Source organism: Lichenostomus cassidix, chromosome 2, assembly GCF_008360975.1.
Source record: "Lichenostomus cassidix isolate B80296 chromosome 2, HeHo_3.0, whole genome shotgun sequence".
Taxonomy (NCBI): Eukaryota; Metazoa; Chordata; class Aves; order Passeriformes; family Meliphagidae; genus Lichenostomus; species Lichenostomus cassidix.
Window position 1 is genome coordinate 117476655 of NC_139482.1, and position 12619 is coordinate 117489273.

The 12619-nt window shown below is 46.8% G+C and overlaps 1 protein-coding gene, 1 long non-coding RNA gene and 1 other non-coding gene across 3 annotated transcripts; all 3 read right to left on the reverse strand.

Annotated features, from left to right (window-relative positions):
• Positions 1–120: 120 nt before the first annotated feature.
• Positions 121–3585, reverse strand: LOC146442093 (uncharacterized). Its single transcript, XR_014850138.1, has 4 exons — positions 3460–3585; positions 1825–1935; positions 895–1000; positions 121–465 (listed from the first exon to the last, which is right to left on the reverse strand). It is a non-coding gene; the product is annotated as an uncharacterized LOC146442093 (long non-coding RNA).
• Positions 536–614, reverse strand: LOC146442094 (small nucleolar RNA SNORD87). The gene has a single exon (XR_014850493.1). It is a non-coding gene; the product is annotated as a small nucleolar RNA SNORD87 (small nucleolar RNA).
• A 1619-nt stretch (positions 3586–5204) lies between the features above and the next one.
• Positions 5205–10063, reverse strand: TCF24 (transcription factor 24). Its single transcript, XM_085052967.1, has 3 exons — positions 9972–10063; positions 8668–9071; positions 5205–6249 (listed from the first exon to the last, which is right to left on the reverse strand). The coding sequence occupies exons 2-3, from the start codon at positions 9043–9045 to the stop codon at positions 6136–6138; spliced, it is 492 nt and encodes a 163-aa protein (XP_084909093.1). The 5' UTR covers positions 9046–9071; positions 9972–10063; the 3' UTR covers positions 5205–6135.
• Positions 10064–12619: the final 2556 nt, after the last annotated feature.

The following is a 12619-nucleotide window of genomic DNA, read 5'->3' on the forward strand; positions in this document are numbered from 1 at the left end:
GACTTCCTGTCAAATTTGGACAAGCTCAATACTTAAGGCTTGTGTTACTCCTACCCAGGATGTTATCCAGCAGGATCACAGTGCTACTGCTCCCAAACCCTCAACAAAAAAATCAGTCACTGAAAACAGAAATCCAAGATTTTATTCATACTCACTAACATTGTAAACACTCATTTAGACAATGCAAGTTTTCCCACATTTTAATCCTTGCTTTATTTCCTTTTGATCCATTTATTTTATACACTCAAATATTCATACAAAGTTTTAAGAGTGCCTATCAGGCCACTTCTCTTATTAGAGTGACATTCTACCCTAAATTCATTCCAGGATTATTCAGACATTTTCAGTGAACAGCTACTCCTCTGCCATACTATGGAACCAAGCAGTATTTCTGAAGAGCAGGAAGGGCAATGGAAGCATTTCCAAGTGCACAAGAACTCCACATTCCAGGCTTCTGTTTTCAAGCTAAGAACAGTAACAATAATAAATTAGTTTCCTGTACCCTTAGTCAATCTTATGCAAAGGTATTACCCTCACTGGCATTTCAGATTCAAAGATACACATCAAAAAACATTCAGATGGGTAAACGGCAAAAGTCTCATCATTATGCCAGCAAAATTATTCTTAAGAGTAGGCTGAAATAGATTCCCTTTATAAATCACTATTTTTGAGATGCAATTTTAAGGAATTTTCTGCAAAAAGAGCACAACATTTGATCCTTCTCTCTCCCCAGTTTCTCCCATAATCTCTTGAAAACTGGAAGACTTGTAGCAATACCACAAGGAATGGACAGTGGCCAATATGGCCAGTGCAGGCTTTCCCTGGATGGCAGTACAGCCTGCAGGAGCCTCAGTGCTGGTATTGAGTACTGTGACAGTCAAAAAAGCAACTCACCTCCTTAAACACCTGCACTTCTAGAAGTGGATGGACTCTCCTGCTTACTCTGTGTACACACAGAAGGCTGGAAGACAGTGGAGATGCTCATCTGATATCACAGAACCTTGAAAACAATAAATAAAATCAGCAATTACAGGAGCAAATCAAACTGGAAAAACCCTACTGATTAGCTGGCACATCAGATATACAACACTGCTCATCACAATATTCATTCAGTTGGGTAAACGGCAAAGGGTCATCATCATTATGCCAGCAGTTTCCTGCCCTTGGGTAAGACTGCTCTTTCCAGGTGCCAAATACAAGGGAATGGGTTAAGTTTGTCTCAAGAGTTGTACTACTGTAAACTGAGGCAGAACCTTGGTTTTAACTGTTAAACTCAGAATGGATTCAGTATAGCCAAGAACAAGAGGAAAAAACCTCTCTTTGGACATAAAAACACAGGTCCCTCTCTTTCATTCAAACCCCACATGCTAAGTATCTTTCTAGAGGTAAAGTTCACTACTACAGTCACCTTTCCCTTTGGAATATATTCCAAGACTGACACGAGTTAAGTGCCAGCATGGACTGTAATCTGAACACACTGTTCTTCACTTAATTCTCTCACTTTCAACATCCATTAATTCTTCAAATCAGAAGTCTTGTTTCCAGAGTTAAAAAGTATTTGACTCTCTGATACAAACCTCTCCTTTCTGACTCCTTTGGGATTCTTGGATTGCACCTGCTTTGTTATGGGGAGCAAGACTTAGGAGATTTTAGTTGCCATGATACCTTTTGTTAGAATTTCAACTTCTTAACCCTACATACAACTATATTCGTCCTTTTTCCACCTGTAAGGAAATTTGCAATCCATTAAACAGCTTCAGGACTCCTGATCTAGATTTTATGAGGCTTCCCTCAACATCTTTAGGTACAGTAAGAAATACTTACTTCTGTAGCTCCAGAATTCACGTGGCATCTTTCTGCTTGCAAGGCATGGCAGAGTCCAGACTGAGGATTCTCAAAGGTGGTAACAAACTCATCTTGAGCTTCACTTTCCACCTAAGACAATGACAAGATGTTTGATTCAGAGAGCTCCACTGCTGAGCCAGTAGAAGAAAGCATTAACACTAATTTGGGGACAGTAAGCCAGTCAAAGAAACAGCAACCTCATGCTTGCTTTATAATCACCTGGGGAGAAAGCTACAGAGAGCATCAGCCAAGATCAAGGTTAAGCAGAGGCATGACCATTTTCCTACAACAAGCTCCAGTGTGAGGAGTGACTGATTGCAGGATGAGTACAGTGCTCCTAATGATGAGCCAGGCTGAGGGGAGGAGCACCCCGCCAAGGTACAACCTTTAACCCCAGTTCATGTGCTACACTCTGGGGAACTCGCTGATGTTCTACCACCAGTTGAACTGAGGTCAGTGCTCACACTGCAGTCCTGGCAGGAGAGCTTTACCCCAGAGGCTGCTGATACCCCGGAGCCCTGTCCCTGCCAGAACCCACCGTTTGGATCAGTGCCTACAACCTGAAAAAGGGCATGGTCTGGGTCACCGCACAGCCCTTGCCCAATTCCCCAAAGGAAAAAGAAGGCAATTTATCTTTTGAATTACGACAGGCATTTGTGGATGAAAACGATCTGTCAGCAAAACCAAGGGTCTCTGAATGTCCAGTCTGTCATTCCTTTTAAGACTTGATGAGCCAAGAGACAGCTCAAAGTAACCACCACGTGGCACACACTAATTAGGTCCATCTCAGTCTCCCATGGCACCCACTCTCCCGGAAAGCCCCTGTGGCTGGAGTGTCAGCCTGAACTGAGCCACCCCAGCAAGCAGCGGAGACACAGGCACAGTCAGAGCCACATGACAATCACTGCTCTTTCAAGTGATGGCTTTGGCTGTTTGGAAAAGCAAGATCAAATCATCCCTGCAATTCTGGGGTTACAGCCATTGCTCTGACCTGCCATGTCGGGATTTCTCACATTAACCAGCTGGGGGCATTTCTAATGCCTCTACGAAGGCCAGAAATCACTCTGCTATTCAGACGAGCATGTGCCTGGAGTGCCGAGCCAGGAGCTGCTCCAAGGAGCACGGCGGAGGTCGGGCGGCTCCGACGGAATCACAGGGATCACTGCACATCCACACGGTGGGATCACGGAATGTTAAGGCTCTGCAATGGGCCTTAAGAGATCACATCTGGTCGCAATCCCTTTCCTGCCACGGGCAGGGACACCGCCCACTAGACCTGGTTGCTCAAGGCCTTGATCCAGCCTGGCTCTACACGCCACCAGCGTTGGGGCACTCACAACCTCCCTGTTCCAAGGGCCGCACCACCCTCACAGTGAAGAATTTCCTTCCAATATCTGACCTAGATTTCCCCTCTTTCAAGCTGCACCCATGAGACTCGGCGGCCGCTGCTGCCGCTCCCACGCCCGCGGCACGGCGGAGCAGCCGCGGAGGCACGGAGCGGCACGGGCACGCCCCACGCCCGGCATTCCCTCTCCGGACAGCACCCCGGACCCGCCGCCCAAAGGGAACCCGCACACGCGGGCCGGGCCCCGCCACACCCATCCAGGCACCCACCGAGACACGCAGCCCGGCTCCCGGGCGGGCAGGCGCGCTCCACGCCATTCCATCCTCCTCGGAAAGGCGATTCCCGAGGCGCGATCCCGCTAAATAGCGGCGCGCCGGGGCGGGGCGGGGCGGGCACGGCGCCTTCCGGCTGCGCGCGCACGGGGAGCGGGGAAGCGGCGCTCGGAGCGCTGGGTGAGCGAGGGGAGTGCAGTGCCTGGCCGCCGGCGCTGGTGGAGTCGCAGCTGCCAGAGCAGATCCCTCCCTGCCGCAGGTCCTGCGCAGGCAGCGCTTGCTGGGGCCGCGGGAGGTTCGCCTGCCCCATCCCTCCGAGGGAAAAGCGACGATGACAATGACCGAGGTTTGCCGAGATCTAGGTTCCTCCATGAAATATGCCACCTTTTGATGGCAATGTGTAGACACGGTACAACTTTATCCCTGAGCACGTGCGTATTCCTAGTGCTAAATGCCAAACTCTTGTATTTCACTATACGAGGACATGAACTGCTCGTAGCAAATGCATCACTGGAACTGAACATCAGGTTTGAACCAAATACACCAAGGTATGACTATTTTCCTAAAACAAGCTCCAGTGTGAGGAATGACTGATTCCTCGTACTGGAGGAGGATCTGTTGTTCAGAGGATCTGTTGTTATCCTGCTGTGCAAATTTCTAGACGATAAAAGCTCTTGCCCAGGTCGAAAAGAGTGTGTTGCCTAACGTAGAGTCTTGGTTCTGGAAGGAAAGCCTTAATTCTGATGAAGAATAATCTGTCTCAAGGAAAAGAATGATCCCAACTCGTAAATACGGGGAGCTCTTCTCAAGTGAAAAACTGCTGTTGTAATTCTGCATGTTCTTACTGGCCTTTAATAATTCCATAAAATACTGGGAAAGTCTTAGGGACGTGGCTACAGTAAGAAGCTACAGTGTTAGCTGTTCAGATTCTCTGCCTTCAGAGCACTGTAAATACTCCATTGTAAATACTGCAGGAGGGGTGGAGAGCTCCAGATTTCACCATGTTTTTTTAATGAGTTGGTTTTGCTAGTACTTTTGTTTTCCTTTTTTCCTAAATGTCATTTGAAAATTTAAAGTCTTTAGAAAGAAGACAGCATCCGTAAATATTATCGTGTACAATGAGAAACTGATACAGCTCTTGCAGCTCAGTAATAAGAGTCTGAGATGTATTCTCCATGCCATCCATTCATAACTTTCCATGTTTTTAACACTTATTACTAAAGCATTTTTCATGCTTACAGAATCAACTAAGTTGGAAAGGACTGCTGATTACCTTTGACTGATCAGCACCTTGTCAATTATACTATGGCACTAAGTGACACATCCTGTCTTTTCTTGAGCATCTCCAGGAATGGTGATTCCACCACCTCCTTGGGCAGCCCATTCTAATGCTTAAGAAATTCTTCCTGCTGTCCAACTGAACCACTGCTTCCTGGATGAGCAGTCAGAATCCTTCAATGACATTTAAAGGAATAAGCCTTTAAAAACACAGAGGAACCTTTTTTTTCACCTTTTTTGAATTCTGTCCCTTCCAGGAATAGTATCTTGTTAAAAGCTCAAAATGTTGCTGGGGCAGTGGAGAGCTCCTGATTTTACCATACTTTTCTTTTTTTTTAAAGTTGTTCTGGCTAATATTTTTTTTTCCCTAAACATAATTTTAAATTTTAACCCACGAAGCCTTCAGAAAGAAGACAGCATCTATAAATGTAGAATATTGTCATGAATAATGGGAAACTGATAACTTCTGCAACTCAAAAGTGTATAATCTTCACTGAATAATATTTAATAGAACATTTACCTCAGCAATTACAAACCATATGAGAAGTACAGTGTTTTACAGAACAGATACAACAAATTACATTTGTGCATTTAGTTTCAACTTTTCTTGCCTAAATATAGAAGGTGTTGAAGTGAACAAGTGTGCTACGAACAAGCCAACACTTTGGGCTCATCTGCTCCAACATGTGAACCCCTTAAATTAAATGAGCCATGGTGTGGTGAGCAGACACGTGGTTGTGGTGGGGTAACAAACATAGGCTGAGCCCTGTAGCATGCAGCCCAGTCCTGTAGGTGGATACAGGCAGTGCCCAACACACAGCACTCTGGGCAGGAGGGACAGGTCTCTCAGCACGTTTTTACTCCATGAACATGCATCCACATTCCCAGCAATAGCTACAAACATGTAGGATTATCCGATAAGTGAAGCCCTGACCTGACAGCTGCAGTCAGGGGGATTTCTGACATCAGCTTTAAGCAGTGGAGAAAGTCTGTGTGGAATTACAGTTGCTATTCTTAGCCTTGCCCTTTGCTTTTCACCCAAGCCTGTTTTACCCTGCACTTGGCCAGTACCACATCACTCCTTCTCTCTTTCTCACAGCACTTCTCCCAGAGAGGACTAGGATACTTACTCTGCTGACAGCTCGCTGCTCCTGCTGCTGATGTTGATGCTGGCTGCAGTCACCCACTCCCCCCAATTTAGATCCCAGCAATGACAGAAACCAGTGATGTGTCACATTAACTTAATGAGGTATTAATTACATTTAAGAATCAATTCCTTCTGCTCTACAAACAATGTTTCAGGAATTATAGTTTGTCTGTAGATACTATTTTAAATTTAAATATATATATATAAGGTGTAATAAATAACCACTTTTTTAAAAGCAAAAAGGGAGGTTAGATCTGTGAAGATGTTGATGTTTCCCCATGGTTTGCGCTGTCTCCCTGTGCCGAGTGAGTCAGAAACTGTCCCGTAGCTCCAATGTACAGCCTGGAACGCATGGGCCACTTCTGCAAGAGAGGAGACAAGCACAGCACTGAGACACCTGGGATCTTTGCACTCTGACTGCAGCTCTCAGCAAAGCTTTAGGTATTGATGGAATCACAGTACCAGAAAATAGGAAACTGTTGCCAAACAGTTCCTGTTTTGTTATTCGCTGGAAAACGTTAGGAGCTTGGCAAGGGAGCCTCAGCCTAGGTATTTGCCTTGGTAATTAATCATGAGGCACAGCTCCCAACCCTGCTGTGCCCCTGCAGACAGGAGCAGGCTGTGCTGGCTGGTCATCCTAGCACAGTTTGTGTCATAGATGTTCTTTTAGTAGAATAAAACAAAGCAGTCCTTCTCAAGGCAATAGGGATACTAACTACAGGGATACACCTGCACCTTCAGGGATTGCAGCCCCATATGCACACCCATCCCTGATGGTTGGGCCCCACAACACCAATCTGCAGCACAGAGCCTGCTGCTCAAGGCTGTGAGTTAGAGGGAATTTAATGCATTTGCACCTTGGCAGTCTCCAGCACTCACAGCTTCTTGTTCTTGTCAGCTGCAGCTATTTGAGATGAGACAATCTATCCTTCCACTCACTGATGTTTGGAATCATCAATTACACTGGTGTTAAATATTTATTCTGACAGCTCAAATCTCTTAACCCCAGCAGGTGACTCACTGCAAGCAGCCCTGTGGTGTGGGTGGCCACAGCTGGGAGCCTGGCTCTTGGGAGGGAGCATTGGGAGGAACTCGTTTGCTGTGCCCAGTTCAGTATTAGAGAGGTGGATGTTTGAAAAGACAACTTGTCACACACATCGGATGCAAAAATAGCCAAAATGCAGCCAGCATGTCATCCAAAAGAATGCAGTTTTTTTAAGACTCTTTTGGGAACAGACCTTTCCTGTGGGTAAGGGACACTTAATACTGCAGATAAATCTTAGCTCTTCTATTCAAAGACGTAAAGCAGCATCATATTATCACTTGGAAAGACTGTGTGATCTCCTTCAGTAATTTCATTTCAAGTATGATGTTAGGAGTTTGTCACCAGTAAACCACCTTAGTTTAAAGTCATGAACCATATTTTTCATTCAGTGTACACATGACTGTACTTGGATATTTAACTTTCCTCATTATTTGTATTTACTGTGCTTAATCTATCAGTGTTGTTAAAGTCTGTCTCACATCCTGCATTTTGGAGTTTTTGAAGCAAATGCTAGGATTTGTCTGTGACACTTCCATCAAATATATTCATAAAAAAATAACTGCCTAAGTGAATCCAGTATTGCCCTATTCCAGTAGCCTGGGAAGTGCACATCTGGATCATTTAACTGCTGTAATACCTATTAGAGTATTTTTCTGCCAGCAGTAGTTGGCAGCTGATAAAAAGTACCATAAGAGACCTGTGTCCTTTCACTGTGACTGAGGGAACTAACAGAAGCTATTATGAACTTATTTTGAAATACATCACAGTATTTTTAAACTTAAATTATAGCCGTCTTCTAATTGATATGGAGGTTTTAGTTTCTTTATGGGTCTGCTAATCATTTAAATGGCCTCAGAAGCCTATGTTCACATCATGCTGTGAAATACAGCGACCAACATTTTGAACAAGGAACTCTCTGTGAATTAGGCACTTTATAGAAATTAGAGATTACTTCACAAATTAATCTTAATTAAATCATTCTGAATTCAGACTCTTAAAAAAAAAAAAAGTAAAGAAAACATCCCAGTGCTCTAACTCACTCCCTGCCAGCAGAGCCAAAGAAAATACCCCGTGGTGTCTGAGCCCCATCAGTCAGTGAGTGCTGCCTTTGGAAACAGCTTCCAGCCCAGGTCCTTTCCAAGAGCAGTTCCCCTTTCTCATCCCCTCTGCATAGCTGTGATTTTTTTGACAAAGGGAAGAGCAAATGCCAACTAGAGAAATGTTTCAGGAAAACACTTTCATGGAAGTAATTAACACAGGGCTGGTAATTAATGCCACTGTCCACACTGGGCTGCCTCAGCAGCAGAACCAAAGCAGGCCCAGCCATGGCTGGAACACTGCTGTGGGACAGTGTCACCTCAGCACATACAGCCCCCAGCAGGATCTGATGGGTCTGGGGGGATCACCAAGGTTTCCACACAGGGACCAAGAAGATGCAAGTACTCCTCTGGTGCTGACCTCCCCCTTCACTTCCAAAAAAACAAGTGCCATCAGGTTTGGACCTACACTAGATTTGATATTTTGGTGCAAAGTCCCTGAAGCTGGAGGAACAAAGCGCCAAGATATTTCCATCAGACCTCTAACACTTAGGCATAATGATTAGTCCAGGCAGGATTTCCATTAATTACCTCTAGGCAAGGTATAGGAACTTGAAATCTTTGGTTTCATCTACGTATCTAAGGCCAATGTACTCCCTCGCTCACAGAAGGTGGTAGCTGCTCCTCAGCTCTCCTACCTTGACAGGATGCAGGTATCCATCCCCACGGAGGGTGCCCAAGCCCTCTCCCGGCGCCTCTTCCTCATCCTGCAGGCTGCGGGTGAGGTGTGCGATGTAGGTGGTGGCCAGGAGGAGCACGTCCAGCTTGGAGAGCTTGGTGTCGGGCGGCACGGAGGGCAGGGTCTTCTGCAGCTCGAGGAAGGCATGGCGCAGGGTCTGGACGCGGCTGCGCTCCCGGGCGGCGTTGGCGGCGGCAGGGCGGCCCGGAGGAGCCCCAGCCCGCGGCGCGGCCGCCAGGGGCAGGCAGGAATTGCTGCCGGCACAGGGCAACGGGGAGTCGGGCTCTGCGCCCGGGCTGCAGATCTCGCTGCTCTCCGCCAAGTGTCCACAGTCCATCGGTGACTTCCCCGGCAGGGAGTGTCCTGCAAGCAACAAGAGCATCTCTACCGTAAGATGCTGCGCTGAGCTGGAGCCAGCGCCTTCTGGAAACCGGGATGGGCAGAAACACAGGGGCTGCTGTGCTAGGAAAAGCCAGGATGCGGCTGTGTGAGCCACTTTTCCACTCGCCGCTTACAAATTCAGCATCACACGTGGGTACAGAACAGAAGTTAAAGTCTTTGCAACAATCAGTATTTAATTTTTTGGACAGTATTACACAGAGCAGATTTTTTGAGTCACTCATAGCCCAGAGACAACTTCTGAGAAAACCCAACAGGCGTGGCCTAGAGGCACTGCCACAGTGGTTTGCATTTGCAACTAAAAATTAGGCTAAACGCAATTTTTAAAACATGGTCTCTGTGTGATTTAGAATGTGGAACTTTACATATATTTTCTATTTAGTTGCAATCATTTTATCAACAGTCGCATAGGTGATCAGTCCTCCATGGATTATGGAAGGAAAAATATCCTTTTCAGATGCCACAGTAAGTGGAGTCACAGAGCACTGACTCAGTTTTTGAAGGACAAAACTTGGTCCATAATTTTAAGGATCAGGAGCTGCCTTCTCCTGTCCTCCCACCCCTAAAATTACCAAAAAATGCCATGCTTATCCCTTATAATATAAATTTTCAAACTTTCAAACAATTTCGTAAGATGTATTTTGGCCATTGGGGGGCAAAAGAACCTTTTGAAAACATAAAAAAAGTTTTTTTGAGAAAAGCTGAAAACAGTGGCCACAAGGTCTTTTCCCAGCTTTTGGAAAAGCCAGTCAGTCATCTCTGCCTGTAACAGAACTCACAGTTTGTTAATTCATTCAGTTCCACAGAAAAATGCAATGCAATCAATATTACTCAAAATGCAGCACTTCTTAGATTAAATAATACCTGATCCTGGTGTCCTCAGTGCAGAAGCCCTCCTGGGTGTCCCAGATCCCAGCTTTCACGTATTAGGAGTGTCTGTTCCTGTGAAAGCCTGGCTAGACAAGGGCAGGAACAAGTTATTAAACCTTTTAATTTCATCAAAATACTGCATAACTAAAAATTTAAATAAAATTGATGCACATAAATCACTGAATATCTACATTGACAAGAATTAGCTCTTGATTTTGCAAAGCATTTCAAGCACATGCTGAAGTCAAAGATTTCTGTCAAAGACAAGGAAAGGTTTCTAAATAATGCTTTTTGCAATGCTACAATTTGATGGTATTTAGAAGACATTTTTATTGTTATTATTTTGGGTGATTAATTGTGACCAATTTGCTATTACTCTGCCTCACAGAGTTTTATCATGTAATCTTCAGTTGCAGTACAGGTTAGACTGAAATTATTTGTGAAATACTCTGTGCACATTGTAGCTCTAAACCAAAGCAAAAAAACTCGCTCACTATTCTTTTTTATTGCGCTATTTATGATCAATATAAAATAAAACTTAATAAAGGCCTAGGGCTGGTTTACATACAGTTTTGATTTTGCCGTGCTGGTGTATTAAGAACCGGAATGACTTCGAGTGACATTAGATATTAATGCACATACCTAAAAACCTCATCTCCTTGGGTGCCCCTGGAAGTAGGATTTTCTGGTTTAGGAGCTTCACATCTATGTGAAATGAAATCCCGGGCCTGTGGAAAAGAATGCACAAAGTGGAAATCAGAGATTTCACTCTGAATTAAATTTCTCCACTGTCAGACTTCCCATGAAATACAAACAACAAAATCTGCTACACAGAAATGAAGGATCTGCTGCAGGTATGTGCACATCTATACCCAAACCATGGTGGTTCCTGGATCCACGGCCAGGATCACTTCTGTTGCCCACTGGGACTGGGCAGCATTCCTCTTCTCCCCGCAGTAATCAGGGTGCACATTCCAGGTGCTGCAAACCCAGGCCTTGCCCAAACCCTATCGTCCAGAAAATGCTGCTAAAAACTAAAGTAAATAAAAAGCCTGTGGGTAACAGCAATTTTCTTTTGAAAATTTTACAAGAAAGGTTTGATTTTTAAAATAATTACAGTAATTTTTGCAAACACCCACTTGCCACCTGGTATGCTGAGAGAGTTGGAAACAGGGCTGTGAAAGTAAGTTTAAATATGTTGTTTCTAAAGCACTCCTAGTGCAGTATTTGTAATGCGTGCAGATGCATTTGTGTTTTTACACGACACTACAAAGACATGATTGGTTTGGCATCTTTCACCAAAAAAACTCAGCACAATATTTATTTCAGTCTTACATTCTGTGTGAATGAAACGGCGATGAAGGCAACCTGCCCACACAGACAAGGAAAAGATGGAAAACGCCAGAGCAGCGCACACAAACTGAAAACAAACAGGTGGAAACCTCAGATAAACTTTTCCGTTGCTTCTTAGGGGGGAAAAACGGTGAATCTGAATTATTTTGCATCGGTTTTAAAAAGAGCTTGCCCGCTGTGTAAGTCCGGTATCAGGTAACGAGAATTCTTTCTGGGGCGCACAGAAATGGGCAGTGGCCTGTGGCTGTGCGGGAGCAGCACCGGCGCTCACGGCCCCGCGGCGGCTGCTGCGTGCCCGTCCCGCACCCCGGCGGGAGAGCCCGGCTGCCCGGGACCTGCCGGGACCCCGCGGTGCCCGGCCGGGGATGAACTTACCCTTCCGTCCCGCTGCGGAGAGGCAGCCCCTCCCGGCGCCTCCGTCCGTCCCGTCGCGCCCCGTCCTGCCCGCTGTTTATAAGCCGTCGCGGCCGGTGGGTGCGGCGGGGTTGGGTCGTACCTGGCCGCCGGGCTCCCCCCGCCAGCCCGGGCGACGGCGACCGCCCCTTGCCGGGCGGGTGGGTCATCAATCACGGAGCTGTCGGGGGCGGCATCGCCTCACGCTCCCCCCGCCCTCCCCCGCGCCCGGCCCCGTGTCCGAGCGGGTCTCGCCGCCCCGCGCCGCCGCTCGCCCCGCTCGCGCTGTTTTTCTTAGGATAAAGTAACGGTTTTGCTGGAGGAGAGAAATTCAATCGCTGGGCTGGGAGCTCGGGCCATGCCCTGTTAAAAGCGAGCCCTTTCTCTCCGCTCCGCCACCGCATCTCCGGCTCGCGGATGTTCCCGGGCGCAGCGGGTTCCCCCGGGCCAGGCTCGGTGCCGCGCCGCGGGGCAGCGGCTGGTGCTGCCTGCCCGGACACCGCTCGGGACACCGAGCCGCGGGATGGAAACGCGGACGGGATGAGGCGAGCCGGGCGGGCACAGAGCGGATTGAACAGGGAACGAACGGGGAGCGACTGAAAATCAGTAACGCTAATGAGAAGGGACAGTCAAAATAAATACCGGGGTATGGAATTAGCTCAGAATAACATTTTGAACGAAGCCTGATTGTGCGATAACGGAGACACAATAAATCAAGCCTCGGGAGCAGTGGAAAAACAAAGTCTGAGCGATTTGTTACCGGGTTTGCAGCCAAGAAAATTAAGGACTTAAACTTTAGCGCTAATTGGAAGTGCAGGGAAGGGACGAGCCCGGCGATGGCCCGGCGCGGGCTGGAGCGGCGCAGGGGGATCCGGACACCCAGCTGCCTTCAGCCC

Excerpts from the sequence above, each read along its gene's own strand:
- TCF24 (XM_085052967.1), bottom strand. The coding sequence starts at position 9,045 with ATGGACTGTGGACACTTGGCGGAGAGCAGCGAGATCTGCAGCCCGGGC. Across the intron at positions 6,250-8,667 it reads GATACCTGCATCCTGTCAAG|AAGTGGCCCATGCGTTCCAG; the intron begins GTAGGAGAGCTG and ends CCTCTCTTGCAG.